This window comes from Phocoena phocoena, chromosome 11 (assembly GCF_963924675.1).
Source record: "Phocoena phocoena chromosome 11, mPhoPho1.1, whole genome shotgun sequence".
Lineage (NCBI taxonomy): Eukaryota > Metazoa > Chordata > Mammalia > Artiodactyla > Phocoenidae > Phocoena > Phocoena phocoena.
Window position 1 is genome coordinate 25,307,162 of NC_089229.1, and position 22,932 is coordinate 25,330,093.

Consider the following 22,932-nt stretch of genomic DNA (forward strand, 5'->3'; position numbering starts at 1 on the left):
TTTTATAAAGCCCTTTCCCATGCATTATTTCACTTGATCCTTACTACAATCCTAGAAGATAAGCATTTTTGTTTCTATTCTGCAGATAAGGGGAACTGAGGTACAGAGAGATTAATTTACCTGCTTGTAGTCACAGTGATAGAGAGCAATTTCTCACATTCAGAGTTCTTACTACCATACCCTACCTCCACCACCAATATGGTACCAAGAAAAAAACTCTCATTAAAAAGACTATTTTTATAGGAATAGGTAATCTATCCAAGTCATCTAATTTCTGTTGAACCAGAAATTATCATTGATTCTCTCTTCTCTTCTATTCATTACAGAAATGGCCCAAAGGGAAAAAAGAAAGAGTAAAAACAATAAGTTTGGAAAATCTACAAAGAAAATAATTCAGAAGTGACTATCTTTTGGGGGGTATGAATCATCTTTGATCAGTATATTTGGTTTTATTAGGAAGAGGGATTTCGGGATCTACCATTCTTTACTCCCATCTCTAGCCATAAATCATTTTCACTGCTAATGAAAGGCAGCAGCAATCCCAAGCAGTTCACTTGTCACATTAGACCAGGAGGAATGGGTAATCCTATCACCAAGGGGCGTGCAATGTTGTATTCCTAATATGAACAAAAGAGAAACTGTCAGCTTGATGCAGTTAGTGTGAGACTATTCTCAATTCATTTCAAGGTCTCAGAGTTCTTCTTTCAATATCCCTACGTTAGTATAGTATAACTTTGCCAGTCGTCCCTTGGCAGTGAATAACTACATAGAAGGTGTACAGAGTGTTCTTTATACTTCATTTACTACCTCGTGTTTCCTAGTAGCAGGGCAAGTCAGTAAAACATGTTCATGGCTGCAAATTGTTAGTGTTTTGACTATAAGATTGCAAATGAATCTAGCCTTATTTTCCCTCTAAACAGTAAGACACACTCTCTTTTAATGGCAAAAGTTGCCTGAGATTACTCTTTTTATTTGATGATTAGGAAACCAGAAGACTTTAAACCTAGAGGCATTACAAAATAATTTTTGCACTCAGGAAAGGAATTCCCTGTGGGGTTCCTTTCAAGGGTTCCCCCAGAACATTTAAGTATTTGTTTATAGGCTTTTGACTACTTCACAGAGAGGTTGAAGGATAAAAATACCAGAAAGCTAAAATGTTAGTGTGAGAGCTGACATCTCTGAAAGTAAAATATAAGCCAATAGGAAAGTAAGGTTGATTCTCCAAATAGTATAATATTTGTACATTCAACTTTTCATGAACATACTTTACAGAAAGTGAATCACGTGTATTTTTAGGTCAAAATTTGGGCACAGTAAGGATACAAAATGAGTTTCTTTAACAGGTTTAAGCTGCTAGTTCTATAGATTGGGAAACAACAACTTAAATTTGACACTTTTCCTACTGTAAAATACTCCTCAGATACTCAAGGCATATCTCACTTTGCCAATTTTCTTATGAATATTTCCTTTTCAGTCCAGTAGCATTTGGGGGTCCATCCTGTGGATAGCTGGGGGCCTAGAGTCAGATCTCTGGATCTGGAAAGCCTAGTCTCCCTGTTTAATTGCTAAGATAATGGAGTGAGTGGAGGGTGAAGCTACATGGAAAGAGAAAAGCTGAGGTTACAGATATCTGACTTCTGGTTCACAACCCCAGGTCTCATATCTCTGTGGTATTTCATTTGTGTCTTGCCAATTTTGTAAGAGCTGGAAATGTACTTCAATTTGTCTTAAAACAATTACATTCAGTAGAAGATAAGTTGTAATTTAAGTCCTGTTCCCTCTTATGAGGCGAATTTTAGTTAAAGGTTAAAATACACACACGCACACACATACAGACAAGTATATAGATATATATAATAATTATTCCACAAGATGGAGGAACCTCACCGCCATTTCAAATAGTGAGGAAGACAAGGTCTCTTAATCTTGGCATTCAAAACCTTAATGCTATAATTGGAGCTAGAGTCATCTTAGCAATGTAAATATTTAATGGAATAAAATAGTACATGTGTGGGGATACAGAAGTAGTATGGTATTTGTTAATTCTTAATAAGATTTTTTTAATCATATGGAATTCTGATACTTTTTTAACTCTCGAGCTCTTTAGATAGAAAAAGCAGAGAAAATTATGGTTTCAAAAACTACCGTATATTGTATATGGAAATGGAAAATGATTACTTTTTCCTACTATTAAATGTTATATATACAAACAATTATGAAATTTGTAAAAGTAAACACTGATCAAGTGTCTTTGTCCTTCAATTTTTGCATCTCTAAGGGCACCAGTACCAGGCATGTAACTTAGCTGGCTCAGTCAGCTCTCAGAATTCCTGAAGGGCAATGGTTTCATTGTTTCAGATAAGCCCCTAGCAGGCATTAAAATTAAAGGAAACATGGAATTGTAGTATTTCCATATGCTGAATAGAGGCTAAAGATCATAATTGTAGTATATTTATCTTCTAATTCTCATTTGTAATTTACTTCAATTCTCATATGTAATAAAAAGAGAATTACACTTAGGCACCTAACTTCACTAACAGGCAAAGCAAAGAATGACAGTCTATTTTATCAAACAAGTAGGTTATTAGTGGCCTTGACACAAAGCCCCAATCATTCTTCAGACCTCCAAGAGTCCGCTGTACTTATCACGATTAAAATATTTACTTCACTCTGTTATTTGCTTACATATCCAGCTTTCCCTATCTGCTAAACTATCTGATTTTTTAATGGCAGATACTGGGATAGTCACAATGTCTAGCATATAGTGGGTTTGAAAAATCCCCAGTCAATATATGAATGAATTAATCAATGGCATTGAAAAAATAAGAGATTCATTTCAGATAATAATGTTAAAAATATCAATAATAATGACTGTTCTTTTTTTTTTTTTTTTTTTTTGTGGTACGCGGGCCTCTCACTGTTGTGGCCTCCCCCGTTGCGGAGCACAGGCTCCGTACGCGCAGGCTCAGCAGCCATGGCTCACGGGCCCAGCCGCTCCATGACATGTGGGATCCTCCCGGACCGGGGCACGAACCCGTGTCCCCTGTATCGGCAGGCGGACTCTCAACCACTGCGCCATTATGTCATTATGGGGAAGCCCATAATGACTGTTCTTGATTGTGTCACACATCTACATATATTTTCTCTTTTAATCCTCAAATACATGGAGCCAGTACTATTATCCTTATTTTATAGGTAGGAAACTATGTCTTGTTATTAAGGAATTTACCCAAGATTATTGAGAGCAGGGATTGGAAACCCCATGTATCTAATTCCAAAATTTATTCTCTTTATGTCACATTTATCCACATAATGCTAAGAAAAGAACCCAATTTAAAAATGGGCAAAGGTTTAAATAGGTATTTTTCCAAAGAAGACATGCAAATGTCCAATAAGCCCATGAAAAGATGCTTGACATTCGTAGGCATTAGGGAAATGCAAATCAAAACCACAATGAGATACTGCTTCACATCCACTAGAATGACTATAACCAAAAAGACAGATAATAACAAGTGTTAATGAGGATGTAGAGAAATTGGAACCCTCATACATTGCTGGCAGGAATGTAAAATGGTGCTGCTGCTGTACGGCAGGTCCTCAAAAAGTTTAACATAGAGTTATTATATGATCCAGCGATTCTACTCCTCAGTATCTGCCCAAGTGAATTGAAAACATATGTCTACACAAAACCTTTTACATGAATGTTCACACCAGCATTATTCATAGGAGCCAAAAAGTGGAAACAACCCAGTGTCCATCAACTGATGAATGAATAAACAAAATGTGGTATATCCATATAATGGAGTATTATCCAACCATAAAAAGGAATGCAGTACTGATACATGCTACAACGAAAATGAACCTTGAAAACAGTATGCTAAGTGAGAGAAGCCAGACACAAAAGGCCACATATTGTATTATTCCTTTTCTATGAAATGTCCAGAAAAAGCAAATCCATAAAGACAAAGTGGGTTAGTGGTTGCCAGGAGTTGGAGCTCAGGGAGGAATGGGGAGTGACTGCTTAATGGGCACAAGTTTTCTTTTTGGGGTGATGGAAATTCTCTGGAATTAGGTGATGGCAATGATTGCACAATTTTTTGGATATTCTAAAAACCACTGAATTGCATGCTTTACAATTGTTAAAATGATGAATTTTATGCTATGTGAATATAATCTCAATAAGAAAAAATCAAAAGCTAAGAAACAAACCAACCAACCCATGGCTGGTTATAAAGGAACTTTACAAAATGAATATATTTCTTTTCAAGTCCCAGTCATTAAGCCGACTGTCCATCCAAAGCAGTAGCTTTGGATGGATGGGTATTGAAGAAAACCAATTCTTTCAGTATCTGTGGTTGTTGTTTCTGGACATATTCAAATGATCACAGATGTGGTAATGACTGCTTTCTGATAGAGTTGCCAAACAAGCATAAGTTTTTAATATCAGTACTTCCACCTTAATCTTTCATATAAGCATACTCAATAATGAAGACTATATTTTACAAGATTCACCTGGAAACAAGCAATTTTCCAATATGAAAAGAAGCACCTGAATGAATTAATTCAACAACAAAAGACTATGGAAGAAACCATGCCCTAGCAACTGGCTTCTTGTACTATAATCAGGGGCTCATTTATCTTAAGTCAACTTTTGTAACACCCTCTGCATTGTATAGAATACTGAGTGACAGTTAAACAGAACTGTCAAGAAAAAAGGAAAACAGTGGGAAATGTGAACTAGAATGAATTAAAAAAAAAAAAAAGAAGAAAAAGAAAGAAAAAACTTTGTATATGAATGCAAAATAGTCCGTGACAAGGAATTTTCCTTTAAAATAACCAAAAGCTATGTGAATACATTGAGCAAGCGAATGTCAATGTGGTGAAACGTACTTAATAATCCCCCACAGCATTTCTAATAGAATTTACCTGGTCCCCAACTAATTATAAAAACCCATCTAAATCCTCAAAGACATTGAACAAAACCCCACGAGACCTTCCTTCTTTCTTGCATCAAATGCTGCTTGACAGATAAGTTGCTTACAAAATGAGTTCTAGTTTTTCCCTTCACGTAGTTTCTTAAGTTCTTGTCTGATAGTTTTAACAGCGTAGGAGAAGTTATATATTGTTAATTCTACTTTTGCTATTTCTTTCTAAGATTATTCAAATTAAATAGATACTAAAAAATTGAAATTGATATGATCCCTTTTTCCCTCCAGAGATTTTATCATAAGAAGTTATTTTAGGTGTTTGTGGGAAGGAAAAAAAAAAAATCTTCCTGATGACATCACTGTTCTAAGATGGAAGCCTCTAATATTTTAGAACTCTCTTGGGAGTTCTGTTCCCTGTTTTGCCACTGATTTGTGTTGTGACCTTGGAAAAGTTTAAATATAAAAAGACAAGTGCAAAGTGAACTTATGAAAACAAGACTTAACTGAGATCAAACGAAGAGCAGAGATGGAATGGGTCACACAGCTATGTATGATAGCAACTGTCCCAGTGACTCAACACAGTAACGCAGGCAGTAATCGGGCTTGAAAGAAATTTCAGATGCCTTAGCTGTATACTAAGATAGTTTCTTATATAGTATTTTAGGAAAGTCAAAGTCTGCCTATAAAAAAGAACTGCAGCAAGACTCTAATGATATTTGTCAATTTTCTCTTGTTCTGTATCTTGAAGAAATTGTAGCTGTTATAGAGGAGAAAAGGAGCTAATTTGATAGTATGAGGCAATTCCTTAGATACACTGAAATAAATGTCTTAAAATCAGAGTACCTACTTTATTGCCATTGTACACATGCAAATCTGAAACCAAATTATGTGTGTAACCTAACTATTCATTTGTAGGATTTATCCAAATAAATATACCTGTTGGACAGACATCATTTTTAAAAGCCCAGTAGTCAGAAATAATTTTTAAAACCCACTGGAAACAAAAAGCAAATATGAAATAGTTTTATGTAAGGAAGTAATGATAGAAAAAACATCACATAAATTGGTAATAGTATGATCTTATCTAAATGTAATCTCCATAAGCTTCCTGAGCATCACAATTTTTAGTTTAATGCTATTTTCACTTTTTTTTTTTTTTTTTTTTGTGGTACACGGGCCTCTCACTGTTGTGGCCTCTCCTGTTGTGGAGCACAGGCTCCGGACGCGCAGGCTCAGCGGCCATGGCTCACGGGCCCAGCCGCTCTGCAACACATGGGATCTTCCCAGACCAGGACTTGAACCCATGTCCCCTGCATTGGCAGGCGGATTCTTAACCACTGCACCACCAGAGAAGTCCCAAGGATACATTTTTAAAGAGTAAAGCCATGACTGTCACACAGATATAAAATAAACATGTGTCAACCATTTTACTTAACCCAGTAATTAATGAGGTACCAGTAAGACCTTATAACTGCTTCAAAGGAAAATTCGAAGAACCACACATACACTGGTAAGTGAAGAAATATACAAGGAGGTGCAAAATAAGTCAATATGAAGGGCGATGATCAATTGCATTGTCAGACACAACTGATTTGCATTTCTATGGACAAGAGTTATTTGAATTATTATTCATTTTCTACAACTTACAGAGTTGTAAAATGGTTCAGTGATATGATAATAAAATGCAGAGATGGGCAGAAGACCTAAGTAGACATTCTCCAAAGAAGACATACAGGTGGCCAACAGGCATGTGAAAAGATGCTCAGCATCACTAATTATTAGAGAAATGCAAATCAAAACTACCATGAGTTATCACCTCACACCAGTCAGAATGGCCATCATTAAAAATTCTACAAATAATAAATGCTGGAGAGGGTGTGGAGAAAAGGGAACCCTCTTGCACTGTTGGTGGGAATGTAAATTGATACAGCCACTATGGAGAACAGTATGACGGCTCCTTAAAAAACTAAAAACAGAACTACCATACGACCCAGCAATCCCACTACTGGGCATATACCCTGAGAAAACCATAATTCAAAGAGTCATGTACCACAATGTTCATTGCAGCTCTATTTACAATAGCCAGGACATGGAAGCAACCTAAGTGTCCATCAACAGATGAATGGATAAAGAAGATGTGGCACATATACACAATGGAATATTACTCAGCCATAAAAAGAAAAGAAATTGAGTTATTTGTGGTGAGGTGGATGGACCTAGAGTCTGTCATAGAGAGTGAAGTAAGTCAGAAAGAGAAAAACAAATACCGTATGCTAACACATATATATGAAATCTAAGAAAAAAAAAAAAAGATCATGAAGAACCTAGGGGTAAGATGGGAATAAAGACACAGACCTACTAGAGCATGGACTTGAGGATATGGGGGGGCAGGGGTAGGCTGTGACGAGGTGAGAGAGTGGCATGGACATATATACACTACCAAATGTAAAATAGATAGCTAGTGGGAAGCAGCCGCATAGCACAGCGAGATCAGCTCGGTGCTTTGTGACCGCCTAGAGGGGTGGGAGGGAGGGAGACACAGGAGGGAAGAGATATGGGAACATGTGTATATGTATAACTGATTCACTTTGGTATAAAGCAGAAACTAACACACCACTGTAAAGCAATTATACTCCAATAAAGATGTTAAAAAAAAAAAGGCAGAGATAACCCACAAAAGTATGCTAGCCAGAACACTTAGTCTTTTTTTTTGGCGTGGGGTTGGGGTGGGGGGCCGGGGTGGGGGGGCAGCATTTCAAAGTTCATCTGAATTTTACCAAACGAAAAGAACATTATTTGTTAATTAGGGAAATATGCAAAGAAAATTATTCTGATAATGTTGATAATGTGGTTTCCAAAACTTGCTACATTTGAACCTTTTAAGCCCATTGTTATGAATAAAAGTAGTCCCTATACCTGGACTCACAAAGAGAGAGAGATTTTCTTTATTCTAGGAAATCATCACTCTGAAGGGTAAGAGAGAATCCTACCTAAAATTTACTGAAGAACCCCAAATTTAAACTAAAGTGCTCACTTTAAAACCATTGTTGAGCTAATAGTACATTTTAAAACAATGGGAATATTTTAAAACCTTCTTTCATGTGGCTTTTAAATAAGGTTACGTTATTAACCATATTTTTTAACTCAAAAGTGTTTTGAAATTTATTTGGAAAGCCCAAAATGCTTTTCTCTGTCCTGGAGCAGTTTCTGCCTTCCTTTCTGCAGGGAAGTTGGTTTGGAAAGTTTGTTTGGGCTTTGTTTTGTTTTTGGTTTTGACCAATCATCTAATTTCACAGAAAGCGCCATGATGCATGTTGAAAGATAAACCACAAAACTTGATTTTAGTTCTTAGTTCTAGCTGTAATACTACAAAACAGAGGTCTGCTGAAACACATCTTTACGAAATCTTAAAATTAATGTCCACAATTTGGAGTACACAGATTTAGTAGCATTTGGAAATTTTGTGTGTGTGGATTCACGCTTCTGAATACTACTTCAACTCCTGATTTCATATGATAAATAGCATGCACAATGGCACAGAAAAACTGCCATTTAGATATATAAATAAAAGCTTTGGGGCATACAAAGTTTTGTACATGAAAAAATGGAAATAAGCCAGCAACCTGAATCTAAAAATTAACCTGAATCATTAGGCTGTGCACAGTGCTCTCACTTGCCATTCTTTATAAATTAAAACTGTTTAAAAGCCATCACACTACATAATATTACTATCTATCCCTACCAAATCATATCTAATAGGGAGAGCACATAACAAAAGGGAGGCTATTCACAAAGAGCAAATCTTTAATTAGAATTCATTTACATTCCTATTATCTCCATTTGCAAATTTATTCAGGGGAGTTTCTGATAAGTTAAAGAGTTGTTAATACTTGCAGTGGCCCAGAAATGCCCCTAGGAGGCATCAGAATTTTCAGTGTACAGACAGATTTTACACTGAACCAACGAAAATCTAAAAGTATTCTCTACCACTACATGCCCTGAACTTATTCATGCCAGGTATGGGAAATGGGGGCCAATCTTCCTATATTCACCCATCTTGAAAACTGCTAGGTTCCTCCCAGAGGAATAGGAAAAATAATCCATTCAAGAACTTAATACCCTTGAAATGGCTGACTTTGAGTCCAAACCAGCCTTTGTCCCAAGGAGCTCTCCAAGGACAAACTGGTTTGAAACATACCAATATTATTTAAGTAACACACTGAAGAGATCTGGCCAAAGTAGATCCCTCAAAAATCCTACTCCCCAGCGTCTTCAAAATAGTATAGTTTAAGGGTTAAGATGGTGGCTCTGGAGTCAGACTGCTAGAATTCAAATAGCTCCACCACTTACTGGCTTTGTGACCTTGGGCAAATTACTTAAACTTTTTGGGCTTCAGTTTCCTCATTTATGAAATGGAAGTAATATACCTACCTTATTCTTGTGTAAATCCAATGAATATTTATACAATGCCTAGAACAGTGCCTGGTACATAGTAAATGTTAATCAATATTAACTACTACTGTTAATTGTTATTATTTATCATCATTATCATCATCTTCTTCTTCATCTTTACTGTTCCCATTTCCCTCCCTGACTAATCCATGTTCCTTGGGCCTACAGTAGTTCTCCCAGATCAACTATAGACGACCACTCTATGTAACATCATATTTACCAATATTCCTTGACCAGAAGCTCTCTGGACAAAGCTGAATGTCCTTCAATCCTAGTCTGCCGGAAATCCTGCTCTGTGACAAACAAAAGTATCCTACTCCCACTTCAAATGAATAATTAGCACCCTGCTTTCTTGGGAAGTTTTAAAAATGGAACTAAACTCAATAACTAAGGTTCTCAATGCTCATTTGAATATACATTGGCTGAATAAAAAAAAAAAAATTAACACATATTGATTGAAAACCTATTATATGCCAGTTACTGGGGATTCAAAGAAATTTAAGCCACAGTTTCTTCCCTGCAAGAGTTTAGTGGAGAGAGGTATATAAACACGATTACCATACAGTGTACTTACATGCAGTTTTCCTATGAAATTTGTATTGGCTCCATGCATGTTTTTTGTTTTTGTTTTTTTTTCCAGGTTTGTCAGCCAGAGCAAGGTTCTTGGCAAAATAGTGAAGTAGGCACAGTTTGTCTTTGGCTCCTTCCCTCTCCCCTTTAGACATTCCCTTTCCTTCCACCAGGAAACTTCTTCCTCCTTTAAGCAACTCTGAGTACAGTTTTAGGATTGAAAACAGATGGTTATAATCCCTGCTGATATGTTTGTTGCTAATAATTTAAGGATTTACGCCTTCTGAGCTTAAGTACATTTTTGTAGGGAGCTCTTGAACCTAAAGCACCATTCAGAAGCTACAGGAATGAGTCCCAATAGGAAGAATTTCAGGCAACAGGCTGACAGGGAAGCCTCTCATGGCTGATTTTCATTCTTTACTCATAATTGTTTCTGCTCTATACCTCTATTTTTTTGCCCATGCTTTCTTACAAGACCCGTTTTCTCTAGTGTTAAAGTATAGACCAAGGAATAGACTGTAGAGCTTTTCAACTTCTTACATTCTTGCTATATATATTACTGGGCAAGGGTTTGGAATACTCGGGCTTCAGCCTATTTTATCCTATTCTGACAGTATGTTTCAAGCCCCCTTTTACCAAACTGAATTACTATGTTTTATATTCACCATAGAACTCCCACTTCTTCTGTTAAATTAAAACATGCAAACCTTTAATAGGGGTAGAGGAATATTTTGTTAATGAAAAGACGTGTTTTCCTCACAATGCTTTCTATTCAAAGGTTTATGCTGTAGCATTGTTGTGCCTGTTTTTGCCCTGCTTAAGAGAAGCAGGTTCTAACAGGCTGGCCGTTATTAGAATTTATCTCTTTTCATGCATAAGAAGTTCATTCTTTTAGAAGTTAATCCTTTTCTCTAAAAGGGACATACTATCTCTTTAGAAATTAAATCAGTTTTTTGCCTTTACATTTTGTCTTAAGGTGCTACAAAGCATTGTTCCACTTTCTAAATCATTTGTCAGAGCTAAATGGAGGTCCATGAATTGCCACAGCTGCCTTTAAGTGGGCATTTTTCTTAGGTTCATAGAATAGGCACTGTTTGTATCCTTTCTTCACAAACATTTTTTAAAGTTCCAATGATGGTATGAAAGAATATTCATTTCCCATTGGAATTCAAAGAATGAAAATAAAATCATGTATATGTAAACAATAATGGCACAAGAGCTCAGGGAAATTAGTCAATTAATGAAATTCAGGAATTTCTGAATATTTAGCTGTAAAATCTTTTTTTCCCACTAGCTTTCATTATAAAGTTTAGTAGGACATGAACAATAGTTGGTCCTTTCTTTCTTGGAAAGCAGTTGGGAAGTAAATTTTATCAGACATTCACAAAACAATTCAGTTAATTTGAGTCCTTCAAAGCTTTAACCAGATTGATTATTCGCTTTGGTAATTCCATTATGGTGAATGTCTGTGGTGAGCATCACTAGATGATGAAATATACCTTTATTTGGAAGGCAGGTGCTAGAATGACAGTCTACAATTACTTTAGTCACAAGCAATGGGGAAAATGCAGCTCAGAAGGAGGAAAACAGTAGAAGAAAAATCAGAAAGAATACAATTTAGTTTAGGTATAGTCATTATTGACAAATGCAAATCCATCTTCAGAGACTATTAACATTTATTTTTCATTTGTGCCACATCAGGTAGTACCTGCAAAAAAGAAGAGATATTCTCCTAGCTCTCCCTTGTTTGACTTTCACATCATTTGGAAACATGCTGCATTGGAGAGATGCCAACAGGACCCAGCCATATGACATTTAAGTCTTATCTCGTAGCTCAGAAAGGATTATGGGTAGTTGCCTACAACCAGGCAGTATTCACAATACAGAACAGCAGGGCTTAGAATCATAGAACCTTAAGACTAGAAGGACCTTACAAGTTGTCAAAGCCAATCTTCCATCTAATGTTTAAATATTCTACAACATCTTGATAAGTGATTGTCCAACCCATATGCTTGACATGGCAAACAACCAGATTCTCACAACCTCCTGCCATGGCCAATTTCCTCAACTCTGTGTTTGCTGACTACTAGAAGGCCTACTGCCCCAAAGAGAACAATTAAAAAGCAGCTTTTCAGGCTTCCCTGGTGGCACAGTGGTTAAGAATCTGCCTGCCAATGCAGGGGACACGGGTTTGAGTCCTGGTCCAGGAAGATCCCACATACTGCGGAGCAACTAAGCCTGTGTGCCACAACTACTGAGCCTGCACTCTAGAACCCATGAGCCACAACTACTGAAGACCACGTGCCTAGAGCCTGTGCTACGCAACAAGAGAAGCCACCGCAATGAGAAGTCTTCACACCTCAACGAAGAGTAGCCCCTGCTCCCACAACTAGAGAAAGCTTGTGCGCAGCAACAAAGACCCAACACAGCCAGGAATAAATAAATAAATAAATAAATAAAAATAATAAAGAAGAAAGCAGCTTTTCTAAGCAAGATGTGTATCTTCCAATGACGGATTTGAAAGAATCATTTCCTCATTTTGCACCCACCTAGATTCTTACTTCTATAGCCTTACATATGAAGGAGTGGTATTTTCTCTTCCATGTCTATTTGCCTCTAATATATAATATTTGTCAAAGTGCACAGGTATTAATGAGCAAGCTGTTCCAGTAATTCCTTAAATTACTGGTTCAAAGTTTGTATGATTCCCTCCCTGTACGATAAATATGCTAAAAATGACTTGCAAGTAGGTTAATATTAGTAACAAATAAATACTATTAGACATGAGGCTGAAAACTTGGCCTCTGTGCACCAGTGCTGAATCAAATCTTGGAGACAGAGTTTTGGGTGAAGTAGAAAAGAATAGCTTTATTGCTTTGCCAGGCAAAGGGGGACACAGCGGGCTCGTGCCTCTCAAAAGTGTGTGTCCCAGCCTGGGAGGATTTGGTGAGGAGTTTTATAGCAATGGTTCAAGGGCGGAATTGTTGATAAGGGTCAGGGTGTGTGCAGGGCCTGCACTCCTTTAATCTGGCCTCAGGTGGTCTTCTCTGGAATGAAGAATGCTAACATCTTCCATTTGTTGGGAATTTTAGTTCTGTAAAGAGCTTAAAGATATTGTTATGTGTGTCCCTTGAGGCAGAAGCAGGACCCTGCCCCAAGGCTGCACTACTGTTTCTTGGCTGCTCCTCCCTTATCTTTGCACCACCTCCATTCCTTGATTAGCAACTGTTTGGACCTGCCCTTTGGAACTCAGGGAAGGTCATGGAGCCTGAAGACTATTCCCTGCAAACAAAAAACAGGGGACACAGAAAGGCTTTCATGCCCAGGAGTCCCACAGGGTCTTGCTTGGTTTCAGATATAGGTAGGAAAACTTTTGACATCAACAGAAAAAATATACTCTCAGCATAGCAAAGGAGTTTATGAAATTCATAGAATATCCAAAATGCCAAGGTATTATCTAAGAGGTATACCTCTTAGATAATTAGGAGTTGTAGATTTTTTTGTTGAAATAGATTTCTCATTTTCCAATTATAAAGCCAGACACCACTCTTCAACTAAGCCTTACATACATAATCCCATTTTCCTGCTCTTTGTCTAGCTTATGTTTGTGTACCAAATAAGAGCTATGTTTAACTTGTTACTAAATTTTCCTTTTTCTGTTTTGTTTTGTTTTTTTCAGTGAAGACCTAGTTTTACTTGCACATTTTTCACGAGCATCAAATAGTGGGTGCTCTTTCAAGCTTGAACTGTAACAGTTGTATTGCTGAGGAAGGATTTCTTGTTTCAAATGGTCTAGGTAATGATTTACAGCTATTTTTGGTAATTCTCAAAATGACAGCTCCTTGAATTTTTCTGTGAGCAGAAATATTTGCTGGGCTGGCATCTTTCAGACCCTGGGAGGTTCATCCCAATCCTTGGCATGCAGGAATGAGGGAATGCTCTGAAATCTTTACTCCAGAGGGAACTGACCTATCCACATTATCTTGTGATACATGTGAATGTTTGATGAGGTTTCCCTAAATGTCTGTGGCCTCCTGAGGTCTGGAATTTGTGGGTCAGGACTAACCTATGAGTTGGGTGAAATTACATATAGGCCTTGGGCATTCCAAGACCACACCAGATAAACTGACTTATGATGATAGTTTAGTTCCTCTAAAGAAAAGTAGCAATAATTTGCAGCATCTATGTTTATACAGTATTCAATAAATGGTTGTTTTAAAAGTAGGAAGGATACAAAAAAGCAATAAAATAAAAATTAACAACCTTTTAAAATTCCAAACATTATCAGAAAATACATTTGACTGCCATTGGCTGTTGGAAGGTATAAGCTGGGGTAAAAATTTTGGAAAAGAAATAATAAAGGAGGGGGAAGAAACAACATAACAGACAAGATAGGAGATAAAAGGAAATCTTTTAAAAGAGAGGAAAATAAAGTATATTTGATATACCTTTCAATCACTTCCTACTCAAAAATCTTCAAGGGATCTTCAGTATTACAGGATAAATTCATCATTCTTAAGCTCTATAATGTATTCCGTGGTCTAGATAGAACCTACTTATTCAACACATGTCCTCTGGTTTACTTACTGACTATTCAGAATATTCCTTTGGGGTTATCTTCTTGTCTTTGCTCCCTAAGGAAAATCCTATGTACTCTTCAAGACACAACCTCAGGGACCGCACTTAGAGTTTTATACAGATAGCAATTATTGACCTTGGTCTCTACTATATTTACTTTGGACTTCTTAACATTGTTTCAAATGCCCTCCTCAGATAGTATTCCATATAATCTCCTTAACAGCAATGATGAATTAGGGATGGTTTATTCTAGGAATTTGGACTCTAATTCTATCAAATATTTGTATCCTGGGTGTTTTGTATGTAGTGGTTTGTTTTTTCACAGGTTATTATAGAATTTAGACAGTTACAAAACTGCTTTTTCTGCTAATCTTCATTACGCTACTCACTTGTGCCAGCTACATAAGTATGCCTTCGCTTCACTAAATTCTTCAACTTTGGAAGATTTTTCTTGTTCATATTTTCAAAAGACTCCATTTTGTTTGAAATCAGGATCTAGTACAAGTAAACAAAGGATCATCCATCTTTTTAGAGCCTTTAAAGAATCTTACCATTCAAATCTAGAATATGACACAAATGAACTTATCTACGAAACAGAAACAGACTCACAGACATAGAGAACAGACTTGTGATTAGCAAGGGGGAGGGGGTTGAAGAGGGAAGAAGTTGGAGTTTGGGGTTAGCAGATGCAAACTATTAGATATAGAATGGATAAACAAGGTCTTACTGTATAGCACAGTGAACTATATTCAATATCCTGTGATAAATCATAATGAAGGGCTTCCCTGGTGGTGCAGTGGTTGAGAGTCTGCCTGCTGATGCAGGGGACACGGGTTCATGCCCTCGTCTGGGAAGATCCCACATGCCGCAGAGCGGCTGGGCCCGTGAGCCATGGCTGCTGACCCTGTGCGTCCGGAGCCTGTGCTCCGCAACGGGAGAGGCCACAACAGTGAGAGGCCTGCGTACCGCAAAAAAAAAACCCATAATGGAAAATATGAAAAAGAATATATATATATATATATATATATACACACACACGACTGAATCACTTTGCTGTACAGTAGAAATTAACACAACATTGTAAATCAACTATATTTCAATTAAAAAAGAATCTTACCATGCAGAAGTTATTTTATAGAATAACTATTTATTTGATAGAATAAATTTCTAAAAATTAATATTTGGGATCATCTGGAATACTTCCTAATAACTAAGTATTGCCCTGAATTCCAGTAGCAAAATGCATTTATTGACACATGATGTCATGACTGTACAAATGAACGTTTTTTAAAGCAGCTCAGAATGGGATTCCCAAATTTGGATCTATGAGGTATTGTTGTTGTTTTCTTGAGAAACAGTATAAGAGGTAAATCAGCATAAAGGTAAAAAATTATATCAACCCGTCAACAATTATTTAATGAATATCTACAAGAGAGAGTTGCTATGTTAGGCAATGTTTGGTACACAAAGCATTACAAAACATTTTTTCTGTCTAAGCAAAGTATGATGTAGCTGGAGAAAAAAAAAATTTACATAGAAAAAAATTACAGATAAACAAGACAATAAATAAATACCTAAGAAACAAAATGATGTTGGAATTCAAAGAATGCAGAAATCACCATAGATTAGCAGTTGTTGAGGACCATGAGAGGGACTGGGTTTTGAGATGGTTCTTGAAGTTGGGCAGTATTTCTGACAGGCAGAAGGGAAGAGACTTCCCAGGAAGAGGAAACAAAACTAACCAAGCTGCGGTGCTAGGAGGCTAGGGGAAATCTGTGAATGTGTGGGGGCTTCCCTGGTGGCGCAGTGGTTAAGAATCCGCCTGCCAATGCAGGGGACACGGGTTCTATCCCTGGTCTGGGAGGATCCCACATGCCACAGAGCAACTAAGCCCATGCACCACAGCTACTGAGCCTGCGCTCTAGAACTGGCGAGCCACAACTACTGAGCCCGCGAGCCACAACTACTGAAGCCCGCGCACCTAGAGCCTGTGTTCTGCAACAAGAGAAGCCACTACAATGAGAAGCCTGAGTACTGTAATGAAGAGTAGCCCCCACTCGCCGCAACTAGAGAAAGCCCGTATGCAGCAATGAAGACCCAACGCAGCCAAATAAATAAATAAATAAAATTTTTAAAAAAGAAATTATTGGTGAGATAATACAAAAAATATTAAAATTCTCATAAAACTCTCAGATCCCAGATAATTCCACTAAAGTATTCCTCCCTGTGAGAAATACTATTTTAAAAACCCTCAACTACTCTGAATTGTGGGATTAAAAGAAAATGCCCAGTCATTATGACAAAATGTGTTCAAAGCCTTAAAAATATACAAATGTTGACTGTTCAATTTTACCTCTAGAAAACACATTCCTAATAAAGATGTACACAAATTGTTAGCTACAAGGATATTCATTATAGAATTAAAATATAGTATGTAAAAATATTTTAAAGCCTAAATGACAAAAAATAGGTGATTGGTCAAATAAATTTTACATCATACAGGGGAGCCATTAAAATGTGTGTTGTACAAGAATATTTAATGACATGAAATGATGATCTCAATCCAAAAAAGAAGTTTTAAATATAATTGTGGTTTTTTAATATAATTGTGTTTTTTTAAATTTTATTAAATATAATTTTATTTTTAAAGTACCTCAAATATATGCTTCAAATGTTGATAATGATGTCACTTTGTGATGGGATTACAGATTTCTAAGTTTTCTATATTGAAGATGTATTACTTCTGTGTAAAGAATAAAATAATTTAAAGGTATTAAAAATTTAAGTAGGGCTTCCCTGGTGGTGCAGTGGTTAAGAATCCGCCTGCCAATGCAGGGGACACAGCTTTGAGCCCTGGACCGGGAATATCCCACGTGCCACGGAGCAACTAAGCCCATGCACCACAACTACTAAGCCTGCGCTCTAGAGCCTGCGAGCTACAACTACTGAGCCCGTGTGCCACAACTACTGAAGCCTGTGCGCCTAGAGCCCGTGCTCCAAAACAAGAGGAGCCACCACAATGAGAAGCCCACACACCACAACAAAGACCCAACGCAGCCAAAAATAAATAAATAATAAATAACCAAAAACAAAATACAAAAAACAAAACAAAACAAAAATTTAAGTAAACGCCTAGCCAGTATCTCAGAATTGCTCATTAGGGTCACATATCCTACAGCCAAGGATATGAATTAACAACAAGACAAACTAAAGAAAGGATCTTTCATCTTGATGACTAACTTTTAAGCAAAAATGAATGAATGTCATATGGCTAAAGCCAACCAATGAGATGAGGTTGTGGGAAGAGTGTTCTTTCCTAGCACTATTTGTGCTCATAGCACTTACTTATTTTTGTTTGCAGGTCCATGGAAAGTGTATGTGTAAGCACAACACAGCAGGCACCCACTGCCAACACTGTGCACCTTTATACAATGACCGCCCCTGGGAGGCAGCTGATGGCAAAACAGGGTCTCCAAAAGAGTGCAGAAGTAAGTACCAAACCACAGACTCAAAGCCTTCTTTGTAAAGTAAACATCTATGGACCCCTTGTTGTCTCTAGAAACACAATATAAAGTAGTAGCCCATATCAAACATAAACCATATCACTGCCCACTGTAACTTCAGCCATTTGGAAACAATTACTGCTTGCGAAATCACCGATATACTATTTTGCCAATAATGTATTGGCCATTTGCTGGGACACTATGTGGGACCTAAGCACCCTCCCTGAGACTTTGACATAATAAAACATGGCTAGATGCAAGAGCAACTGAGGATTAGAATGTGCAGTTACCATCATAGCTGAGATATTGAATTATAATCATGAAAATAGCTATCTTGAATTCAGTTCTCAAAACAACCCTAAAAAGTAGGTGGTGTTAATCCCATTTTAGAGATCAGGAAACTGAGGCTCAATAAGATTAAGTAACTTGCCAAAGTTAGTAAATGATAGAGTCAGGACTTGATCCCTGCTCTTCAGACTCCAAATTAAATGCTTTTTTTCTGTAATACCATATGCCTTTCTTTTCACTTATGATACTTGTAGTGACAAATTAGATTTAAAACTAAGCCAGTTCATCAAGAATGAGATTAACATTGCCATGGCTAACTTCGGGTTTGAGGTTGGAGATTAGATAGAAGGGTAAAAAATATGGGAACATGAATCATTTTTTTTCTTTGCAATTCAAAATGAAATATACCTGAAATAGAAATACACATACACAGAGAAATACACATGCCCGTAACAACGTTTACACTCACAGACTTCAGTTTTACTAGGATTTAAAGGCAAGTACAGTGGGTAAAATTGTGAGAAGTTTCTTCCCTTACACAATTTGGAATCATAACTGATTTATTTTAGTTTCTAGGAAATGTAAAGGATTTCCTCTAAGCATAACTCTTAAATTATCTTACAATATGCTTTTTAAAGACTATGAGTCTGGTCAAAATATCATAACACATCAAGGAAACAATGAAAAACAATAGCACAAACATTTTCAAATGCAGTTGACCTCCAGAAAAAAGTCTGGATCCTTATTCAAATCACTCATCAAGAGAATCTAAAGAATTTCTCCTAAATTCCTAGAGTGCCATTCTGGCCCTTTCCACCGAAACCAGCTGCATATCTAAATACATATAGAACACAGAGACTTGTCACTTGGCACTATTGACTGATAACCTTAGAAATGCCTTTGAGAAATTGTTATATGAGAAACTCTGCAAGCCTCTTCTATAAGAAAATTAAGGCTTCTATAGGAGACTACCTCGTACTCACCAGTACAGCAATAGCTGAGGAATAGTACTTCATGAAAGGTAAATCAATCTATCTGCCAAGTTACTAACCCCTGTCCACCAGAAGGTTCCTTCTAGGCTCGGAGGAAGGAGGGAGGGAAGGAGGGGAGAAAGAGAAGGAAGGAAGGAAGGAAGGAAAGCAGCTACTGAAGGCCAGAGGAAACAGGGTGAAAGAGTTCTTAATGTATAAATGTTTTTATACTGTTTTGAATATTGTACTGTGAAAATGTATACTATTCAAAAAACTAAATTAATTTTAATGGAAGTATAGTTGATTTACAATGTTGTGTTAATTTCTGCTGTACAGCAAAGTGATTCAGTTATACATACAGATAGATGTATGTACATATATATACATTCTTTTAAAAATCTTTTCCATCACGGTTTATCACAGGATATTGAATATAGTTCCCTGTGCTGTACAGTAAGACCTTGTTGTTTATCCATTCTATATATAATTGTTTGCATCTGCTAACCCCGAACTGCCACTCCATCCCTTCCCCATCTCCCCCCCCCTTGGCAACCACAAGTCTGTTCTCTATGTCTCTGAGTGTGAAAAAACTAAATTTTTAAAAATTAGGAATCAGCTTACCCTACTTTTAACTGCTTGAATATTAGAGAACCTGTCATTTTATTTTTAATTCTTTGTTTTCCTCCCATGCTTCTTTTTCTCAGCTTGCAAGTGCAATGGACATGCTGATGCCTGTCACTTTGACATTAATGTGTGGGAGGCATCAGGGAATCGTAGTGGTGGCGTCTGCAATGACTGTCAGCACAACACAGAAGGTCAGCATTGCCAACGATGTAAGCCAGGCTTCTACCGGGACCTCCGAAGACCTTTCTCTGCCCCAGATGCTTGCAAATGTAAGTGAATTAATGGTTACTGGAAAAAAAAAAAGGTCGATTTGTACAAAAGAGATGACTCTCCATCCTTCATTTGCTCACGCATGGGAGAGAGGTCATGAAATTCTCAGACAATCCACTCACACACATCAGTTAACTTCATTGATCAGTGGTAAGAATTTTCAATCTGTTAGGTGGAAACAGTATAATATTCAATTGTTTCCTATAGCACCACATTTTGGAAAACAAGATGTCTAATAAAAGAGAAAAAAGAATGATGAAGAGGGAGATATATTTAAGATCATCTTAAGACCAAACATATGAGTAGGATGCAGACAATAATGGACTCAAATAGATGAAAGAAAGAGTGGTTACTGCACTTGGGTCATTCTAGTGTTCATCTCTGCGGTGAATTTGAACACCTGAAAAGTGACAGGTTTTGGTTTCATTGTGAACGCAGTTTGGTTGACTCTGCTCTAATGTAGCAATGAATTTAGAACATAACAATAATTCCCTACTCTCCCCCCAAATACTAAACTGTTACAGAATGGTTCTGCTTTTTTGTTGGTATAACTCCAAGAAGAGGTTTATTTGAAAAAAGTGTAGAATCTTCAAAGATCTGCTCAATTAATGAGACATCACCTGAAACACGACTGTGAAAGATATATGCAGAGCTTAAGTAGAAGTCCAGTGTGGATGAATAGTCATTTAACTACATGAGCATTTCCACGTCTTTCAACTCAGAAATTATTAGATAACAGAAACCACTCAAGACTGTTAATGGAGATGAATGATCACGCTCTTCCTTTCCCCGCCAAGGACTCCACGTTCTAGATCAAAAACAGTGACAGGAAAGGAGCAGTACAATGGGAAACCATCATTTAAAATCTTGGGTTCATTTTTAATTTAAAGGAAAAATTCTATTCCTCTTGAAAATACAGTTTTAACCTCAGGCAGGAGATACCTACATGAAATATGAGTGGTCTTCCTTGTTACAAGCTTTCTCTCTTAGACTGTGGAAGATAGAATGTGCAACAGTTCCCTTTCAACCTTGAGCCCCAAATTTGGATTTACGTCATAATATTTCTCCAAGAATTCTGTTTTACTCCTGCTCCTTGTTGTACTCAGACTTTCATTTTAATAGGTTTCAAACAGAACTAGAGTAGAAGCTTTCCCTGCCCCTTATGGCCGTGTCATCCTACGCCAGCTGTTGAAGCTCTTTGCACTTCGATTTCCTTCTCCCAACAGGGTTGTAATGAGAACTACATAAGCTAAAGTATGTGGAGTGTTTAACACGTTGCTTGTCATATAGTAAGCCCCCAAGAAATGAAAACTAGTATTGTAATAACTGTTGTCCTATAAGATAGACAGTGGGAAATAATACTATAGAGTTTCCACTCTTTATTGACTAAATATACCTTATGTCAAAGATAATTACTTCTTTAAAATCCACAGTACCTTAGGGACTAAAATGTAGTTTCCTTAACTCCATGTGCTGATTGAAGGGTCTGCTTATGAAATTGTTTCAATCTAGAATATATTCAGCCCTAACACCATTTGTACAGGATATATTTAAATAGATATGTGTATGTGTGTATTCCACATCCTCAGACCACTAGTAGAAATGTCTAAAAATAAGAATGTATGGACTAACAAGCAGATGAAACAAGAAAGGAAATTAATTTGTCATTGAGTAACTTAGATACTTGTAACTGTCTTGTATAGCAACAGGCAACATTTTCAAAAAGATACTGTTATATGGCACTAACTTGAAACAGTATGTTGTACAATGTACCTAACGTATTCCTTCCTTCCTTCCTTCCTTCATTCATTCAATGGATATACATTGAGTGCCTACTATGTGCCAAGGGCTTAGGATGTGTTCAGGAACAAAACAAAGACCCCTGCACTCAAGGAGCTTATATTCTAGCAGAGAAGATACACAATAAATATAAGTAATAAGTGAAATATATAGTATGTTAGAAGGTGATAAGTGCTTTTATCACCAAAACAAGTTAAGAAGGATCCAAGGTGCCAGAGATTTGGAATGAGGAGTGACAAGATGCAGTATTTTTTTTTTATTTTCCCCCAGTTTTATTGAGAAATAATTGGCATATAGCATTGTATAAGTTTAAGGTGTACAACATAATCATTTAGTATATGTATAATGGTGAAATGATCACCACAGTAAGGTTGATTAACATCCATCACCTCACATAGTTACAGTTTTTTTCCTTGTGATGAGAACTTTTATGATGTACTCTCTTAGCAATTTTCACATATACAGTACGGTATTAACTATAGTTATCATGTTGTACATTACAACCCCAAAACTTATTTATCTTGTAACTGGAAGTTTGTGGGGGTTTCTGTTTTTTTTAACTTAGTTGAAGTTAACAAGCAAACCAGTGATTCTCAAAGTGTGGTTGCAGGGCCATCAGCAACAGCATCACGTGGGAAATGTGTTAGAAATACAAATTCTCAGACTCCAGCCCAGACCAACTGAATCAAAAATTCTTTGGGTGGAGCCCAGAAATCTGAGTTTTCCAAGCCCTCCAGGTGTTTCTGATGCAAGCTAAAGTTTGAGAAACACTGGTCTAGTTGAAGGTCCCCAAATTTTACTTACATTGGTTAAAACAAACCCAGTTTCTAATATCTAACTAACATTCAAGTATCTCCTATGTTCTGGTATAGCAAATGGCTGGTCACTTTCATTAGAGTAACAAGTAGAAGATCTACAAGAATAGTGAAAGAAAACTTTGAAACATTG

General features: G+C 36.9%; 1 protein-coding gene across 3 annotated transcripts in view; it reads left to right on the plus strand.

Moving 5' to 3' along the window:
• Window positions 1-22,932, plus strand: part of NTN4 (netrin 4) — a 107,316-nt gene that overhangs the window by 47,090 nt on the left and 37,294 nt on the right. For all 3 annotated transcript variants that reach the window (XM_065886937.1, XM_065886936.1, XM_065886938.1), the window contains exons 4-5: window positions 17,890-18,016; window positions 19,995-20,183. In XM_065886937.1, the coding sequence (XP_065743009.1) occupies window positions 17,890-18,016; window positions 19,995-20,183 (316 nt within the window). The remainder of the gene's footprint in view (window positions 1-17,889; window positions 18,017-19,994; window positions 20,184-22,932) is intronic.